The following is a 20,984-nucleotide window of genomic DNA, read 5'->3' as shown; positions in this document are numbered from 1 at the left end:
GGTTGCGCAACTGACGGAAGCCAGAGGGGCCAGTGATTGCTCAATGTTCATCACTGATGCAAATGTTACATAATCTTGCCCCACATCTTGAAAACGGCCATCAAACTCTATTCTTCCAAATGGCACTCCCAATGTAGTAAATGCTGAGGTAATGCAGAATGGAGCAAACAGTACAAAAGCAGTCTAAAAACGTTTGCCTTCGGGTGTGTCGCAATCCCTATTATCTGCATCTTGTTTGCACTGTTTGCTGCATAACAAAAATGCCGTTAACACATTTTATTTTATTTTCGCGGTCCGCAGCAACCCGCAAATAAATCTGCGTTCCTCATTGCTTCCCTAGTAAAAACATTTTTATTTGACATGGATTGGGGTTAATACTGTTTAGCTACAACTGCTTGCTGTTTAGATAACACAAAATGGAGCAATTTCACTTGCACTACTATATTGCACAAGGGAATATATGTATTTTTTTAATATTGTAATTGGTTATTTATAAAGCGCTCAATGGCCAGAGGTTTCTAAGCGCGGACCGGGGGATCGAACCAGTGTTGCTGCACATTGTCTTGCTTCCAAGGCGAGCACGTTGCCCCTGAGCTACCCTGCCAAGAGAACATGGCACCAGGTGGTTTGTTCCAGTCTGAGTTGATGGGGTAAATTGTTTCCAGAGTTCCGGGAACTTGAGCACAATCCTTGCAAAATCATTTCTTGACAATGTTCTCATCTTCCAAAAATCTTTTTTTTTTTAAACTGTTCAACACAACTGACCAAGTGGGAATGTTCTGTGCCAACAGCTTACAGTCTAACCAGACTTCAGAGGATGTTTCACTCTTTATCACCATTAGGGTATTTATTGAATTTGGCCTTAAGCAACTGAGCTCTTTACAAGTCAGAGGAGAAAGGAAATGGCGAAGGGAGCAGATCACAAGGGATTAAAACAAGGGAGTGGAGAGCTAATAACGGGGCAGTGGGAGGGCGGGCAGTTTGGCAGCAAGGGGTCTACAAATAACCCAGGGAAGGGAAAGGAGGGAGCAGATCACCCAGTCACAGATAGTGTGGGAACAGGAGGGGGTGCAGACCTAGGTGTTAGGAAGGAGCCATTCCTTGAAGAGAAGGGTCCTAAGCTCCTTACTGAAATGTAAAAGTGAGGGGACGAGCCTGGTGTTGACGCTCCATGAAGAAGCGGCTTGTACACATTGAAACCAGTGTAGAGGACATACAAATAGCTAGAAAGCCATGTTGGGACCCAAGAAAATTCTGAATTAAATGATTTTGCTAAGGGCTGATTAATTACAAGTATGACAAACGCATCCTTGGTATATCACATTCAAAACCAAATAAACAGATCTGGACAGGTAGTAATCACATGCTCAGGCCGATTTCTGATGTTTCGGGAGCCATGCACAGATAGAAAACATAGCTCCGCATGGCAAACTGTAAGCCCAAGGTATTGGGCTTTCTCTTCAGTTCTATCTTTTCGTTTGAGCTCATAGGTCCAGGTTCAGTCCCTCCTAGCAAGAAACCATTGATTGGTCTCATAGACGGTGCTTTCGCGCATCATTAGTTGTGGTTCGTATTTGCTGCTTTAGAACCAGCTAGTGAGGCTTCATAGTTTTGACTCTTTGGTGGTGCTTTAGTACAAATGGAAGTGTTGGGTAGAGCCAGTCAACTGCATAAACAAGCATTGGTAAAGACAACCCTGTTGGGTTTGTGTAGACATAGTGCAGGCCTTTTCCAGGCAATACCATAATGGTACTGGCTGGTCACAAGTTGGTAACAGCTGCAAACTAGTGTTAGATATTAAGGCAGAGCCTGGCAGATGATTATCTAATACCCATGCAAGACCCACAACTGCTAGATTTAACACTGCTGTTTTGTTAGAGGACTTCAGAAAAAGGAACAGATGAAAGGGAACACAGATTGGTTATAAATCAAATTCCTGAAAGCACACTTGGTTAGGGTATTTTTACAATGAGCTGCTTTACAGCTGCATTTAGGAGATCGTATTTCATAAGATTATTTAGAAAGAATATTGGTGTCCCCTTAAAAGCTCAGTGCTCACTCAACGACATTGACAGAGGGTGGGAGTTTGGGTGGGGAGGGGCAGGTAGTGTATGGGAATGGCTGCAGGGAATAGCCAGCCATGGGTGGTCAAAGGGGGTGTGAACAATCTAAACAACCCCACAGGCTGTGTGTGCCCCCTGCTCACATCCCATCTTTCTCGATCTTCGCCAAGCATGCCAATAGTTTTGGCTTACAGGCAGTGCTTCCAGTGCCACCTAATAACAAGTGGAAACTGTGAATGGCAAGAGAAGGGACATTAAATCCTCCTATGGAAAGTAAAATCATGGACACCTACTTTGCATGAAAGAAAACCCCAGAAAGAGGCAATATATTGAAATTATAGTGTATAAATAATGTGCTTTTTGTTACCATCACTAGATTTGTGTTCGCGTTGTATGATGGGTTGTCAGGTTCCTTTATCGCTTGCTCTTGTAGGTTTTTTAATGCTGACTTTAGAAGATTGTACGATGTAATATTATGGTGTGTAAATGAATTAGTGATTTATTGTCATTTTAGTAAACGAATGTGCTGTATACCTTGCGGTTTTAAATTCTATGAATTGTGCAAGCGGGAATACATAATTATTATTTTCTATGAAGAATAATATCAAGGTTGAGAATGAAATATAGCGTCATTCATGTTTCTTTTGGTTTTTTCTTCTGTTAATACAAATGAAGGTGCATCCGGTTTTCCGCAAACAAATCATCACCATAATATAAAGAAATAAGGACTCCTAACATACATACTAGACACCATGACAACGAGCGTCAGCATAAAGGAGAGTGCTCTCAGGTACTTGCTGTGCTCATGCTTGGATGGAGAGGAGCGGCAAAGCTCAAGGTACTCGGCTATTCATGGGATACCACTGGGACTGCTCAGCCGCCACACACAGAGCATACAACAGAGCACTTCACTGTGCGTAGAAAGAAGCCAGCTTACATTGTCTGTGAACACGACTCCGAGTTTCCACATTTGATATTTGACATCGATGGAATTGAGCCTGCAAAGGTAACAAACAAAAGAAAAATACAGAAACGAGTTTCAGAAATATCATTGATTGATCTCATTCAGACTGGAAGTTATTGAAAGTATCACAAATTATTGTTTTTAATGATAACGATAATGATGTGTTAATTATATAGCGCCTTCATCCAAAGCACTACAGAGCACATATTTACATACACTATCACCCAACCGAAATTGGTACTCATTTATTGACCTCGGAAGGATGAAAGGCTGAGTTGGCCTTGCCAGGATTCGAACCTGTGACCTGCAGATCACGCTCAGATCGTAGCAGCGAGCACTCAACCCGCTGAACTATCTTGCCAGCATAAGAGGATGGTATTACAGAAGTGTTGCTCTGGTTCGAGTGCAATTAGCACTAGAGCTCATGTTGCACTAGTGCAAAATGCACATTCTTTCCATGCATTTTTGCACCAGGGAAAAATGTTCCCCTGTCAGTCCTATGTCCTGTTGCAAAAATGCATTGGACGCTTATGTTGTCTGCACTGCGGCATGCTTCCTCTGGTGCTAATTGCACTTGCACCAGTGCAACGTTTCTGCAATACCGCACACACCGCGCTATATAGGGCGCAATCGAACAATCAAGAACATCGTATTGCATTCAAGTGGATGAACTGAGTGGAGGAAGCAAGACATGTTATACATTTAACAGTGGAGAAGCCCCACTTACTGGTTATCCATGGTTCAATGTCGAAGCACTTTGCAAACGCAATGCACCGCATGTACATGCACGCATTAAGTGAGCACACCAGCCTAATATCGGTTTTGTAACATGTTTTGGGCCTTGGGTAACTGATCATTAGCGATGAAACACTTATGATATGGCATTTGTAACGCGCCTGTACACATCATTAAGGCAAACCAAGCTTGAATTGACCCGTACAGCAAGTGCCGGTACAAAAGGCCTGCATTCTGGTCCAATGTTGGACACTTGCATGTGCACCGTGCAGCTGGTGGCAGCAAGTGCCTAAAATGCATAGCAGTTATCCACGTCCTTTGCCCCCAAATGCACCCCAGCTACTACTCACAGTGTTGGACTGGAGCAAAAAGTATTCCTAGGCTCCCCCAAAAAAATGTTAACCTCACAAGCCTCCCTTCCCCATTTACACATTGCAATTCGTGACTTTTCATGACAAGGGATTTCCTTGTGTTTGTTAAACTGAAGTTTAAGAAATCATAGAAGACTATTTAGGTGCAGGAAAAGGAGATATATGAAATGTGGGGCAAAAGGTTACATTTCAAGACAGTGCAGTGAAAGGAACCCGCTCAATCACAATGGCAGGATGAACAAAAGCACCCCGCAACATGTGAAAAGGGGTCCTTTGTCAGCATTCACGCAGCCCTGCAGTGTGCGTTACATTTCCGATATTGAAAATGGCGTCGGCTCACGGGTGTGGACTACTCCGCCCCTCTCTTTATCTCTGGTAATGGGGCGCGCAGAATCGCCCAAGTTTCTTTACAGGAATGTGAGTTGCTCTGACAAAAAAATGGGATGATGTAAACGCACCCGTGAATGGCTCATATGAACCCTGCCATCCACTGGGTGGGAGACGAGTTGAGTAGTTCCGATGAATCGCTCTATCCCGGGAAGGGCTGTCCCTGCTCACAAACCCGCAATGGGAGCGTCATCAGAGATCCAAGGTGTGTAGCTCGGGCACAACCCTCCCGTAAATCATGCCGAGAAGAGAATTGTAGCCCCCTGTTAAATAGAGGTGCTATCATTAACATATGTCTGTGCTCATCCAGACACTGGCAGGCTAGTCATGCAGCCGTGTGCCAGTACACATGGCATGAAACTGCATTCAGGCAAGTCCTGCCTCAAGAGTAGGTAACAAAGGAACCACGTATGCGGGGGCACCCATAGCTGTGTTTGCACATTAGTGGAATGATAAGAAACGCTGTGCTTCAAATGTGTTTATTTATTGTGCTTTTGCAAGGCGCTTATACATCAAGTAAATTGCTGTCAATTCTAAGATGTTGCTGTACAATGTGTTTCAATGGACAATGACTCAGCAGAGCTAGAACTTTCCACAGTTAAGAACTCAGAATCCCTTTGGTGCCACAAAGTCTCCTCGACCCCCCATCCCCCCACCTTTCACCTGTATTTTCTTGTTTTCCAGCAATAATGACTCATGTTGCAAACCAGCCTTCCTGACACCCGATGTTCTCCTATACTTAACATTGAGTTGTTTTTCAGACTTCCTGGCACCTGAAAGAGGAGGAAGAAACCCTCTTATCTGGTCTGGCACTGCCCTACAGGAGCACCTGGCATGTGTAGATGTTTTTAATACATTGATTAACTTTATCTGATCATAAAACATTGTGTAAGTTAGCCATGACCGGTTTTAATTGCAGTCTCGCTGTTTTGTCACTAGCATTGCGGTCATATAATTTGTTTGTTGTTGAGTATAGTTGCTGCACTCTCAGCCTGGATGTGGGAAGTGGCAACCATCCCCGAGTCATCTGGTCACCTGCCCTTAGTTCCCAAACTGTTGGAAAGCTGAGCCATGCATTAGTTTGTCACACCCATCATGCTCCTAACATAGTCACTTGGTTCTGCACCCAGTGCTGGTCATTGGGCCGGCTCTCGGCGGATCCGAGATCCGGCACCAGATGTGCAGCCGGATCTCGGGATCCGGCCAGATTCAGCTGCCCAAGCCCATGAACCGCGCTGGAAAAAATAAAAATAAAAAAATAAATCGTCTGCGACGGCAGCATTAGCCGTTTACCGCGGCTTTGGCACTGATGTGTAATGCACAATGCTCACTACATGTACCACTGAAAGGAATCAGTTGTACATGTAGCGAGCATTGTGCTTTACACACCAGTGCCAGAGCTTTTTCTTTTTTTCGCACAACAAAATGAGCCTGGGCTCATCAAGGGGGTCTGGCCTGCAGGGGTCCTGCGGGCCCGTTAGGCCACGCCCCCCTGACGAGCCCCGGCTCAATGTGCTACTGGCACCCCTGCCAGGCAACCTTTTGTAGTGATCAACACGCTCTCCCCATGGGGGAGAGGGTGTTGATCTCTGCATTTATATTCTTATAGGCTTGCCTGGCAGGGGACAGGGCCTCGCCTATTCAGCCTTAATGGTGGTGCTGCCCCTTGCCAGCTGCGTAGGGCCAGTGTCACCATTAAGGCTGAAAGGGTGAGGCCCCTGGAAGCTGAGGCCGTTTTCCTGAAGAGTGAAAGTCCACGAGTTTCAGTCTCTAGGAAAACGGCCTCAGCTTCCAGCAGCCTCGCGTTTTCTCCATAATGGTGGCGCCGGCCCACCGGCATCTCCTGCTTAAAGGGATGCCTCGCAGGTGCGGCGCCACCATTACGGCTGAAAGGCATTTTTTTCTGGAGCCTGAAGCTTTCGCACACGAAAATCCTTTTCGTGTAGTGGCCGGGGCCCCGCCTCAAACGAAATTTCGGAGCCTGCCGGGGCTGAGCCCCCCGGCAGGCCCCGTCCCACTTAAAGCCCTGGCCGGCGGTAAAAGGCAATGTTACCGTTGTGGGCGCTTATTTTTCTTTCTTTTTTTAAAAGTATTTATTTGATCGGATGGCCGCTACCAACCTCGCCCCCTCTAGACCACGCCCCCTCTGCCCCCCAACTCCTCCCCCACCCCAGCACTTGTGGGATCCCCCACCACATTTTTTCCATTTCCACCACTGACTGCACCACCCTACACATCAAGAGCTCTTCCAGGGAGCATGATCCTGCATCCAGCTGTGCTCCGAGCTAGGCTTTGCTCCCAAGCCTTTTGGCTTAGTGTTTTGCCCCGAGTCCTGTCCTATCCCACACCCAGACTTAATTGCTTTTGTGGGGACTCATCTGAAGTAGCTGTTTTCCCTGCTGAGCTGCAGCCCACCTCGGACTGTGAGAGAGTTGCTCCAGCTCCAAATCTCGAGAATCAGAGAAGAGTTATGGAGAAGATACTTGACACTGCACTACTGCTGCCTGCTCCGAGGACTGCAGCCTTCTAGCCCTGTTAACTGTAAGAAGGAAGTTTGCTGTGGCTGAAACTTGCCGACTTGCCGGCTGCAGTGTCAGATCGTGCAACGAGTGCCAGTCCTGTGTGACAACATAGGACTGGCACAAAAACAACATATCTATGTTTAGACTGCTGTCTTTTATGACCAATTCAGAGCCTAGGTCCAGCGATGCCATCAAGTCAACAAAGTCAGAACACAATCCTCCAGTGCCATTTCTCACCACCAGCTGTTGGACACTACTGCTCAGGATCCCTAATGGGTGACTGACACAGGACAATAACAACGGAAATCTTGAGCATCTAAGCTAAAATGAGTGGCACCCATGACAAGCGTGCAACATGCCAAAATAAGAGCCGAAACAGCACAGTTAAAAAATGGGTAACTTATTTCACGTTTGCCACACTATATGCAAGCAAGCAAACAAACCATTGTGAGGCTTGTGGCACACTGAGAACATTGGAGACTTCACCAATTAAACCTTGAGAGCATAGTCTGAAGTTTCACTTTGCATGCCGCCAGGAAACCTTAGCAGCTGCATTGAAATCACTACAATGTCCTAAAACTACATAGAGGCTGCCGAAAACATTTGTAGACTCTCTTTTGGGAAAATGCAATACTGACCCTGTTCATTAATTATGTGTTTTTAAACCGCTCATTTCAAAATGCATTTGAAAATGACATCAGAATTTTAGGAAACAAGTTAGGACCACGCAGTGTTAAATTGGCCCCAGTAAAGAGTTACATGTGAAAAGGATTACCTTTTCCTTTTTTTTTGTTAAATGCAACTTTCTGCAAAAAATGTGTACTGTTTACAAACCATTATATGTTCCCAGCTTCCAGGAGTTTTATGGCCTTTTAGTTAAGACAGTTGGCTGAAGGGACAGTATCAGGGGTGTAGGAGACACATAAAATCTGGGGGGGGCAGGGGATACCTTGGGGACTATGCTTTATAATTTATTTATTGTGTTTTAGTCAAAGAACTCGACTTTTCACAACATTAAAATTAAAATAGCAGTACATTTTAAATTACAAATATCATCACTGTATAAAACAAGAGAAAAGAAGAAAAGAAAACAGAATACAATTAAAGGATGCAGCAGCAAAGAACATGTCTTTATATGTTGCATTTCTGGATTTGTCATCTGACTATGAGCTCATGGTAAGAGAGAGGAAATCACAATGACTTCCAGTGGGCCACAGTTAGGATGCCAGCTCGTTGAGAGGCAGATCACCTGTTAAGTGGATTCCTGCCAAATAAAGGAGTTGCATCCTTTTCTACCAACTGCAAGTTGCTACTTTTTAGTGTGGGGCAAGGAGACGTGTGTGTCTCTTGGAATGGAAGGATGGGGGTTTCAAAGAAAGAGGAAATCTTGCTTGTACCTCTGAGTAAGCCCTGTTAGGAGTAGAGGGACCAGGTGTGTGATGTTGCTGCTTTGACTGTCCTCCGTGGTGTGGGGGGTACAGCAAACAAGGTGAGCGATCGCAAGCCCACCCCCTTATAAGCACTCACCAGGTCCGCGACCGGATGCGTCGGACCCGGGGAATGCCTAGTAGGTGGGGTGTATGTGGACCCGAGGGGGTGGCCAGAGGGTCAGCCCGCTATGTGGGCTGCCCCTCTAGTGCTCCTGTGGGGGCCGGGCCAGCCTCTCACGATGAGACTGGTCCCTCTTATTCCATCTCATGCTGGCTTTAGAGCCTAGCCTTTCTTTGCCTTTGTTATTCTGAATGCAGAGCTGGACTCTGTTCCTTTCTCGTTTAACATTTGCTGCAAAGCCTGATCTATTTGATTCTCGCCATATGTTACTAGGACGGGCATATGTTACGAGCATGGGTCCTCTGCCCTGTTACACTATTCAAAGAGCCCCTCTGGCCTTTCTTTGCAGCTCCCTTGTCTCACTGCTTGCTTGCTTAATACATACCTCCTTGCTTGAACACTCAACATATTCTCCCTAACACAGCAATGGCAGCTGCAGTCTGTCTTAACTGCTATTTGTTCTGTGTCTTGAATTGGCCTCTTATTTCCGCTTTACTGTCTGCCGGGGAAAGGCATTTGCCAGTCACTGCCATAATGGTTCTACCTGGACATAAGAGGGCAACAGCTAGCCAATATTGGAAGAACATGGGCATATTATGCCAGAGGCGTGCAACTGCCTTCCCACTGCCTACAAAAGAGAAACAAAGGCAACAGTTGTGTCTAACAGTAATTCAGTGGAGGAAGAAACGTGAGAACACACATATTGCTTATAAATGAAGGGGATGATGTCACACTTGGTTAAAACATTTTGATCACGGCAGGAGCTAATTTCCAGCTGCAACAAAGTTATTACCTTTTAGACTTCTGGCTTTAAATAATGTTAGTATCACCTGGAAAGCACAGAGGTTGCTCAACAGGGTTCTTGGAGCACGAGGGGTACCCTACTCGCGGGCATGGATAATTGGAGGGCATTCTTGCCGTGGTTTGGAGCCTGGCCCTTACAGCCATGATGGGGAGGAAGGGCCTATTACCTTTGGTCAGACATACCGTTTGAGGGTGGGCAGACATTGCCTCCTGCTTTAGCCCACTAACAGCTCTGTTTTGCAACTTTATCACACATACCTGTCAGATGGCATGTAACTCAATGCTACTAATGTTATCAGCCTCGAAAGTCTGGAATCCTTTGCCACATCAACTAGGGTACAGGCTTGCCACCTGAGACTTAACCATGTCTGAGTCAGCATCTGTCACCCTGTGGGGAAGACACACAGAAAGAGCAGGGCACAGTGCCCTTGTGGGTTTTTCACACTTCTTCCTCAGGGTGGGAACAATTCACTCCACAGAGAAAGTGGCACATTCTGGGCAAGATTCTCCCCCATTGACAATGTCACCCAAAGAGCTACATTGGCCATTTGAAATACCTCTGTCGACTTATTATTGCGCAATCCACACTGATGGGTTTAAGCACCTGCTTAACGCGAGATGGCAATTAAGGACATTTGCCAATGCACTCAAGAAGCACAGGACACCCTCATACCAGCGACATGCCATGCTCACTCATTCTGATCACAAATTGCCATTTATCTGGGGTCATGTTAAATGTATTTATTTATTTATTACATGTGTAGCATCACGCAAAACCCACAAGAATTAAGGCATAAATTAAACTGCATGGAGTGGACCACTTCCATTGGCGCAAGTTTTTACTTTTCAGCCACAAAATGGAAGATTTTACAGTAAAAGGCAGGTGAAATCACATTGCTTTTCCACTGTGGAAGAGTGTAAATACCTCGCGCAATTAGCGATTGCTGGCGGGATTGACAATGGCTTCCTCTGGACTCAGCCCACTTTTAGCAGGTTTAATTTCCAAGGAGATCCCAGAGGAATCCCTTTCCTTATTTCCAGCATGAGAATCCATGCTGGCAGGAAGGCCGCCTTTGTCTGGTGGAGCGGGAAATACAGGGGGTCCTGGTGTGTCCACTCGGCTTCTGAACTTCACCCAGAAAATGCACAAAAATCCGGCCAATTAGAAAAAGCGACAGTAATAGTGTTTTCCACCACTTTTTCTGAACCAATTGACCTGGAAAATGCTGTGTTGCATCGGAAGCTGAATGCATTCACTCCGCATATTATCGCACCGGAAGATTAAGCCAGGTGTTGAACACAGGTGTTACATATTTCTGTGCATTTGGAGTATTAACTCACTGAGCTACCTTACAAATTATATCTCTTCTGGGGCTTTACCGTCTTAACCCCTTAACTGCCATGGGTATTTCTGCCAAGGCCTTTTTTGGTGATTTTGGTATGTTGCCATTCAATCCCTTGTAACTTTTGTGTTACATAAGATATCTAAGCCAAATTTGGCCCCTTTTTTCCCCAAATGTAGGTGGTCGTAATGTTTCAGACTTTGGCGGGTATTGTGGGTAATAAATTCTGGGGCGATTCACGCAAGTCAGAACATTGTGGATTCCCACGGGTGTCCTCTTTTCGGAAATGCATGAGGTTCCCTGTTTTCCTTGGTGGCTTCGACACCATAGGCCCAAATCTGTATGTTGTCCACATGAGCAAAATCTGCTCTGGCGAAATGCTTGGGGTTACCAGTGGGTTAGCCTTTCCCCTTTGCGCCCAAGTAGGTGCACCCACACATGTGCGGTACCGTTTTCGTTGGGACACCTGTGTGAACGCAGGATGGTAGGACATGTGTTGTTGGCGGCGTGTTGCGGTGGGTGCCAAGAGTGAAATGTCTGATTGTGTTTTTTCCACCAAATTTCAGAGACATTTCCCTCTGCCCACCCACCGAAACACGCCTCCAACAACACATGTCCTACCATCCTGCGTTCACACAGGTGTCCCAACGAAAACGGTACCTCACATGTGTGGGTGCACCTACCTGGGCGCAAAGAGAAAAGGCTAACCCACTGATAACCCCAATCTAGCAATCTGCCCCCAGGGAGGGATACATGAGATGCCCCCATCTATTTGGGGTGGAGGGGAGAGGGCCACCCCCTTTCCACTAATAACATCCATGGTGGTTCAGTGTCCCCCACACCCACCTAAAACAAGTTATAATTTGTTTTATTTTTGTTTTACCCCTTTCCTAGGGGCAGATGGGCACATATGTGTGGCCATCTGCCCCGGGGGGGCAAAATGTACTGCCCCAGGCTTGGGGGCTGGATCTACCAATATTTACGGTGGCCTCTACCCCCACCCCAAACGGATGGGGGGCATCTCATGTACCCCTTCCTAGCGGCAGAAATCTGCCCCCAGGGAGGGCTACATACGGTGCCCCCATCCACTCGGGGTGGGGGGAGGGCCACCCCCCTTTCAAACACAAAAGAAATTCCGGGCCCCTCACCCCCACCCAAAACAAGTTATAACAATGTTTTTTTTTGTTTTTCCCCTTCTCTAGGGGCAAATGGGCACATGTGTGTGGCCATCTGCCCACAAGGGGGTGTCAAAATGTACTGCCCCAATCTTGGGAGGGTGGTTGTGTCAATATTTACAGTGGCCTCTCCCCCCTACCCAAATGGATGGGGGGCATCTCATGTACCCCTTCCTAGGGGCAGAAATATGCCCCCAGGGAGGGCTCCGTAAGGTGCCCCCATCCACTCAGGGTGGGGGGAAAGGGCCACCCCCCTTTCAAACACAAAAACTCCTGGTGGTGTAGTGGGTCTCCCCGGTCCCCCCACCCCACCCAAAACAAGTTATAATATATTTTTTGTTTTGCCCCTTCCCTAGGGGCAGATGGGCACACTTAGGGTGGGGGGAGAGGGCCACCCCCTTGCAAAAATCCCTGGTGGCTAGTGGCTCCACTCACACCCACCCAAAACTACGTTAAAAAATATATATATTTTTTTTGTTGTTTGCCCCCTTCCATGGGGGCAGATGATCACCCATCTGCCCCCAGGGTATTGCTCCCATGCTTTGGGGGTCGGGGGGGGGCTGCTTACATAGTAAGCAGCCCCCCCCCCCTTCACGTCAAAAACAGATCCCTGCACTACACACAAAACATATTCTGGGGGGGATAAAATACATTACATCCCCCCACTTACAATAGTGGGGGGGATTTGTCCCCCTGTCCCCCCCATTTCCTACGCCCATGGACAGTATGCCTGGAATGTGGGTCTGAAAACTAAGTTTTAAAGGCTTTGTTCCCTTCATTTTGGGAACAAACTGAAGCTGTGTCTTTCTCTTTAAGAGTCGTTTCACTGAGCACTATCTGTAAAAGATGGGCATGTTACTTTGATTTCAGAAATACACACAAATTGTTTATGCCCATCTATATCTATCGCAATCAATACCTTAACCTGCAAAAACAAATGCAAATACCACCCACACATACACAACTGCTGGCCGGTCATGCGGTCACCATGCAGCAAAAACACTCTGCACATCACAGCACAGTATAGCGGCAGGGATGTCATTTCACCAAAATGCCAGTGGTAGCGGAAGTGCCATTAACCGACCTTTGACTTGTAAAGGAGGTCCCAAATATAGCCTGCACTCCAGCCACCCATTTTGAAGTACCAGGAAGGTTCACACCGAGATATGTGACATATGATGAGCAAATAAACCAGCAGAGAGTCGCGTTAGGGCTCTGCCCAGTGCCCATCAGAAGAGCAATACCTATTGAAGTGCCAATAACCAGACAACCATGGACAGTAAGGTATCCATTGAGACAACCCTAGCAGCAAATGACACGAAATGAAGAATGCTTAAACACTGTCCCAGAAGAAACTCAAAAGGCCTTAATTGAAGACAAATGGTGATGACAAGGGGGCCCGGACAGACTCACAGATGAAAGAAACGACAACCAAAAGATGACACAAAGACGAAATATCATGAATAAGGATATCATGAACTTAGAAGGAGAGACGATGTTGAAATATAAAGAAACTTAAATTGTAAAGCAGGATGAAAATATTCAACCAGCTAACGCCTGTACATATGCTTGTGACCGCAAGAAGCTAAGAAAACAGGGTGGCTTGCTATGCTTAGTAGAAGAATAGAGCAGCAAGCGCCAACTATATATCTACCGCAATGAAGCACACTATATACGTGAAAGTCCACCCAGGTTACTAAGGGTTAAACATGACAGGATTCGTATTCCAGCTAAAACTAGAAGAGGCGGCAGAATCGAAACTCAGCAAAGAGCAGTCTGTGCCTGGGAAGTCGAGGTCAACCCAAGAAAGGGAGGCGGACAGTAGCTTCGGAGAATCGAAACTTAAGAGCAGAGCAGCCTGCCCCGTGAAGGTCAGAATAAGGAGACCCAGGCAGGTGGCAGGCCGAAATGAGAATTAAATGCACAAATAGAAAGAAAACGAAGCAGATTCACAGTGTGCTAGCACATGATCAGCCAAGCGCGAAGAGGCACCAACGTCTGATGTCACCCAAAACAGAAGATACCATAACTTTTCGTGACAAGAAGCTACAGTTTCGAGGCCGACCACAGCCAACTAATTGACACATAGCACTAAAGTACTGATTGATGGAAGGGAGGCTGGGTGAATCTTGGGGCATCCTGCACCTGGTTGACCATTCTGCGTGCTGCTAGTTAAAGTGGAGATTTATGCTTGGGGTGTAGCCAACCCAATTGAAAGGGGCCCCTAGGGAACCCTGACGTCTATGGAAACAAGGCGAGTCACCACACACGATAGAGACGCCAGACACGAGGTTGTATTCCCAAAGCTAGGGTTTTATTGCAAAGCAAAAGTCTCAGTTGGCCAACTCGGTCTTACGCCCCGCGACGTGTATCTCTAGACCTCGAGGGACGCAAGAGAGCGAATTACGCACATCAGTTACATATATACAAAATGCATATCAAACAATCAGCTATGACATGTTTAACACCCCCCTTTATTGGGTTTCTTTGAACTTGGTGTGATGATGGACATCTCTGACCACTGTGACACCTTCAAACATCTATTCTAGTAACAATTTGCAATTTGAGAGTGCGAAGGCATCTTTCGGTTATTGAATAGAACACAGCGCTTCTGTTCTTGGAAGCGAACTACATACGGGGGGGGGGAGTTGCATTCCGGACCTTGCTATCTATCAGGTGCTATTCGCGTCCTGGGAGCCGACATGCTCTAGCGGGCTCAGCAAAGGGGGGCCATAAGAAAAGCATAATTCAAGCCTTTAGCAGTATTATTCTAACATATTCTACCATATAACGAGACTGGCTGGCAGCTGTGAAATGATTAAATGCCCTGCAGCTCTGCTTCAAGGCTACATTTGGGAGGGATCCGGGCATTCTTCCCGGCGCTGCCTACGTTTGTGTTTCAGCAAACTCTTGTTATCCTCACGGCCCTGCGGCCTTGTCCTTTTCACATACAGACAACAATGTTTCACAGTCGAGCAGTGTAAGCGGAAAATGTACTGCGAAGCAATAGGAACAGAAAGCAATGAGCAATGGTTAGAAAACAAAATGGCGATTCTTGTTACATCAAAATGGCCGTTCATTGGCAAATTCGAAAACCTATATTTTGTCATATCGTGCATGAGACGGTTCGCCCACGGCCACCAAAATGCGTTTGCGGTCTCAAAGTAGAGGTATCCGTATTTCTAGACTGACACAATCACAGTGGGCCAAATAATCTAGGGTCCTATATATAATAGAACCAATGGGACGTCGTACTTTTAGTGACGTCTACATGAGTAATGTTAGAGGGAAGGGCGTAGATGCCCACCTGATAGTGTTTATCCAATCCCCTTACTCCGTTACCATTTACAGATATAGCACCTATATTTAAGTTACCTTTTCCAACCAATAGAATTGCATGACAAACTTATGAGTGTTACACGTCAATGATGACGAATTTTGGGTATAACTGTTACTGTTTGAATGAAGATTGTTGGGAGTTGAAGCGAGACGGGCTATCGCATCACTGTTGATTTCCATGTTTCCCCGTTTTTTGTACTTGTCATTAAACGGACTACCCTTTGCCAAACCATTGAGTTGTCCTTATTGATTGGTGTTGGAGTAAGAAATCCTGCACCCCTTCCACCTCAAGGTGCAGCTATCTCGTCTTAAAAGTACGACAGAGCGAGCTCTGACTTTATGGGCCGGTCAGGGGTCCCTTGCACTCGAGTACAGACCTCTGATATCACTGGAGGTGATGTCATTTGACCCCCCACCCGAAGTGACATCACGGGAAGTGATGGAAGCCAACCTTTCACCCCTTGACAAAACATGAAGTGACATCACATAGCAAGTACACTACAAAAAATATGGTTACGATATCACTATAATGTCATATACATTTGATACAAGAATGGATCACCATATGCATCGGTAATATGAGGGTGTATAGGCCCATATTACCAAATTACTTTGAATGCAAGCAGACGTACAAGGCCAAATGATAATGATGTGTTATTATATAGCACTTACGCTTAAGCGCTTTATATAGAACAAATATACATACACTATCACCCAAGCTGTCTTATTACTCATTTATCGACCTCAGAAGGATGAAAGCCTGAGTTGAGGTGTTTAAATCAGTGACACACCCGCTCAAGTGTGCCCGAAATAAACCTTTAATGAGTCTAGCAATTATTGCATAGAATTCCAGAAAGACAAATTATTTGTTATTCCTATTCTTTCGTATTTAGGGTCACTGTTCAAAGGGTTACACTTGTGGAACTCACTGTTTTTTTAAAATTTAATGTTTTTAACAGGCCTGAAAAAGAAAACCAGCCACTCCAAACATAAAAAGCCACATTGCGTTTGCCACAGCGCAGGATCTTACCCCTGGCCTCCCCTAAATGACATCCCTGTGTAGTGGCTCAATCATGACCAAGCATCCATTTACTTTTGCCGAATGGCGGTTGCAGATTTCCAGTTGCCAGGATAATTAACAAGGTTGTTGTGCAACGACAAGACGCAGCAAAACCAAAAAAGTGCACACCAAAATGACGATCTGAAGTGCCATTCCGTAGTGTGCGGGCACCATCCGTAGCACCAGATGCTGCACAGACACTACGATGCTGGAGAGTGGAGCGCATTAGTGCTGGTTTTCATTCTGGCTGTACTCTGAATAAAGCTTTGTAATTGCAGGAATTGCACTCTGTCAGTTTAGGGCTTCTGGAGCATGTTGACTTTCCTCATCATTGTTGTGGTCAGCACAGTGACCAGCAAAAGCAAGGGTTCTGGAGGACACATGGTTTCGAGGATGGCAACTCACCCGGCCGGTCCAGATTAAAGGAAGAGGACACCATGTATTGGTGGCTCTGGTAAATGGAAGTTGATGCAGCTTCACTGAGAAAATGGGTCTTGGATGGTTGCAGGATGGAGCAGCTGAACTCGTTTTACTTCCGGGATCTATACATTAAGCTCAACAGAGAGGAGCATGAAGTGCTGTGTAAACAAGTGACATTATTGTTCTACTGTTCGGCGGCTCTGCTCAGTCTTTGTAAAACCTGTGCCCCAAAGAATAGGAAATACCAGCACAAAGCAATAGGCAATCCGTGTTTAAGTATTATTGGGGGTAGAGGGAAACCCAAACCCCAATCATGGGTCCATTCAAATATCTTGGCAGTCGATGGGTTTTGCGAAATGTAGCATTCAAAGGCATTTATTATTATTATTATTTTTTTCCTGGGCATTCTCTAAGTTGTGGGATTCACCATCCCCATGCAGGTCACAATTGGTTTTTGCAACTGTGGCTCGCGCTCTTCGAGGCAGGCACTAGCTATGACCACAAAAAGCCACAGCCATGTGTCATGCACACGTAGGAACAGCGTCTGGCTATTTGCTTCACTTATGGAATCAATGGAGTTCGCCTTGGGTAAACCGTGGCGTACAGCTGTCTATAATGGTTGTAGGGGTCCAGTCAAAGGATCTAAAACAAAAGGATTGAATACAATAGGGTCGAGTCAATAGGACCGAAAAAAAAGGTCGAATGCCTTTTTTTAAAGGTTTAATTTTTGGAGGTTTCTGTATACACCAAAAACAGTGGTTTAAGGGGGGAAACCCTCAAAAAAAAAAAATTCGATCTTTTTGTTTTCGGTCCTTTTGACTCGACCTTATTTCATTTCGATCCTTTTGATTTGATCCTTTGACCTATAACCATGGTTGTAAATTTTTTAACCAGATCACTTTCCTTGTTTGACAATACTCGTGCATTTTCCCCTGTGGTCATTTTCGCCAATCACCCACCTAACCCTCCCCCTCAATCCCCCAATTTCCTAGCGCTAAACACAATATATACATTACAGGACCTGCGGTAGCGGGCCTGTAGTTATGGTTAAGTTGCTCAACTCATAGGACTGCTAATAACTTTGCTCCCCCTGGACGAATCCTTACCAAACTTTTCAAAAAAAGTATACACCCCCACTGAATTGTCTTGACAAGTTTGGTGAGGTTTGGTGGGGGGGCCCAACATTTTTTTTTTCCAAAGACGCAATGGAAACAAAATTTTGCTCACATCTATAGCCCAAACCGCGGGGCGGATTTTCACCAAATTTGTGGCAGGAAAGGCGATTGGTCCCAAGAGCGTGCTTTTGTGAATTTGGTGTAAATCCGTCCAGTATTTCTTTTTTAAAACAGCCCAAAATAGGTAAAAATAATTTAGTGATATCTGGGTTCGGACCGCGGAATCACTTCATTGTTCGGTCCGCGGACAGGCCTCTGATTGGTTCAGAAGGCGACGTGAGATCTGTGAACATTGAGCGTACCGGCTGATTGGATGTTGAAAAGCGTCAACTACGTCAGATTTTTGGAAACGCCCACCATGTAGGATTTGCGGACATCCACCAGTGTCAGCAAACATTGCAGTAAAAAACTATTAAGAAACACAACATTCAAACTCATCAAACCATCTCTGGGGATTTGGGGGTGATGAGAATGGGATACGATATGGTCGAAAGAAGCCAGAAAATTGGTGTTTTCACCCCAAAGTCTGCGAACAGTTCGGGAAGAAAATTAGAGGGGGGGGTCCCAAAATATTGTAAAGGCTTATAAATGTGGTGCCTTTTGACGAATCTGCACAAAAGTTCGCATAACGATTTTAAATCTAGATATTAATGTATTTGTAAAGTTTGGTGGGATTTTGTCAAGAGGGGGCTAAATTTGAGGAGGTGTCAACATTTTTAGATGGCTTATAACTTTGTTGCCGTTTGACGAATGTGGACAAAGGTTTTCAGAAAGATTATAGACCCAACCTTGAATGTTTGTGTAAAGTCTGAATAGATTTGTCAAGTGGCGGCTAAGTTATATGACTATTATATGTACATACATTTTGGCACTTTTGAAAAAATAAAACATGGGCAGATTTCCAGAAAACTCATGTAGGGAGCATTTGCAAGGACCTTAAAGCATTGTTTTGCAAATGTGCCCGTGTTTTATTTTTTGACAAGTGTCATATTGTAGGTACAAAAAACAGTGATATACCTTTGGTGACTGAGGTATAGCCTGTGGCCATGGGCAGTGGCCAGGTTGTCTGGATCATGGCATAACGTAATGACCGGGACAATCTGGCTACTGGCTATGAACACGAGGGACGACAAATGGGGTTAAAGTGGTCATGTCCACCTGGGACCGCCTATGTGGTAAAGTTATTCGAAAGTGGGATAGGTTTGAAAAGGGAAAAACAATGTGCTTGTGGTAATATGGTCATAGCGTTCTCTCTTTGCCTTCTGCAGGCTGCCATGGATAGGGAAGAGGGGCTCTGTATGGAGACCCACCTTCCCCTTCCACAGTGTCCATCTGCTGCGTCCCGGTGTAAGAAGGAAAATCCTTATTTTTTTTAACACCCTGGGTTCCCGATATATATATATATATATATATCAAAGGGAAAGAAAACAAAAAAGAAAAGCTGTTCACAGCTTTTTAGGCGGCACTCTTCTCCCAAATAAAAATGCACCAGATGCAAAAGCATATATATATATATAAAATCTGCTTTTCCTGTTTTATCCAACCAGCATTGCCAGTTGCCATGCCAACCAGATATTCTGGTTTTAAACGACCCTTCTACCTTCCGTGTATCAATGGTTTTGCACATATGATGGTTTTCACCACCAAAATGTGCCAAAATCACAAAAAGCTGTCCCTAAGCAGTGGTGCCCACAAAAGAAGAAATCAATATGAATTGTGCCTCTTGAGAAATCCTTAGTACCGCTCTGTCAAGCTTTACAAACAGTATGAATGTCCCCAACAAAGGCTCAAAAGAATACTCATCAGGAAAAAAACAAGTAACCGAAGTAGAAACTCTAGTGCTGAAAGTCCCCTTCTGCTACTCTGGGATGAAGTCCATGCCTTGCATTTTTGCTGTACTAAGGAGTAAAGGGGACAAGCATAATTTGTGGTTCTCCATTCAATACTAGCTGACAGCCATGGTGCTGTGTTTGTGACTTCTGGATTAAAGACCACAATGGAAGTATGAGTAACAGAAAACAAAGTATACATGCTTCGTAGTGAGCCCTATCTGTCCTCCTCGGCACACCTGACCTGTAATGTTGTCACATTAGCTGGGTATCCTACAGGAACACAGGGGACTTAAGTGACTGGGCATGCCCACAAGCTTAGTACAGCTCTACCTAAAAGGGGTTACAGGTTGCGTTGAGATGCAAGTGCAACATCCAAATCAAGCAAAGAGATTTAGACGCATAAAATATATTAGCAAGCATCCTAGTGCTAGCAGTTCTCGTTCAGAGCAGCAGAATGTGCATGTATCCATTTGTAGTTAGCTTTGACACATACTAGAAACACCCTACAGCTATACAGAAAGAGCAACAATGTATTCACGTTGCGGTTGCAGAGGTTAAGGATCGGGTGATGTATCTTGAATTTAGCAATAGTGTAAAGTGTTATGTTTTAAGGGATGTGCGAGTAGATAGCTGACATAGATAGGCATATGAGATGGAGTCTGAGACATGTTATGGTAAAAGCGAGTTTCTGGGGCTAAGGTAGCAGGAGTTCAGCCATGTTGGATTTTATGGCATGTTACAGGATGCGTTTTTTAAAGTATGAGACACAGACAATGTGGAACTGCAGCTCTGTCTAGTTAATCATGAGACAAGTCCCCCTTCCTTCTCCCAGAGAGAGGTTATGATGTCAAGGTCACAGGCAGCCATGTGTCGATAACAACTAATTGAGTCCTGCTGCAGAGCTCGGAGGAGCTGGGAAGGGAATATTGGGTTCAGAGAGGTAGGGTAGGGATGCACCTTTTGAAGGTTAAATTCATGTGAGCAGGCCATGGGGTTCTGTGATGCCAAGAGGCTTGGTGAAGATTTCTAGCATTACCCCCCCCCCCGACCCAGCCACCCAAAGAGAATTAATTCTATTTGAACTGTAGGTGCTGCACTCTAGGGATGAATAAATAAGCCAAATTCAGACATAAGAGTGGATCCCTGATCACGGGGCAGACTTGTTAGGGCTGTACTGTGATTTGGGATGGGAGGAGCATAGGTGATGCCAATACACTTGTCTACAAGGCTAGGGAGCTGTTTG

The 20,984-nt window shown here is 45.4% G+C and overlaps 1 protein-coding gene across 1 annotated transcript in view; it reads right to left on the bottom strand.

Moving 5' to 3' along the window:
- RYR2 (ryanodine receptor 2) overlaps window positions 1-20,984 on the bottom strand; it is a 3,854,281-nt gene that overhangs the window by 217,507 nt on the left and 3,615,790 nt on the right. The window contains exon 98 of the mRNA XM_069607971.1: window positions 3,001-3,061. Within this exon, the coding sequence (XP_069464072.1) occupies window positions 3,001-3,061 (61 nt within the window). The remainder of the gene's footprint in view (window positions 1-3,000; window positions 3,062-20,984) is intronic.

This window comes from Ambystoma mexicanum, chromosome 4q, assembly GCF_040938575.1.
Source record: "Ambystoma mexicanum isolate Mex_15411 chromosome 4q, UKY_AmexF1_1, whole genome shotgun sequence".
NCBI lineage: Eukaryota > Metazoa > Chordata > Amphibia > Caudata > Ambystomatidae > Ambystoma > Ambystoma mexicanum.
This window is presented reverse-complemented; position numbering and strand designations above follow the sequence as displayed.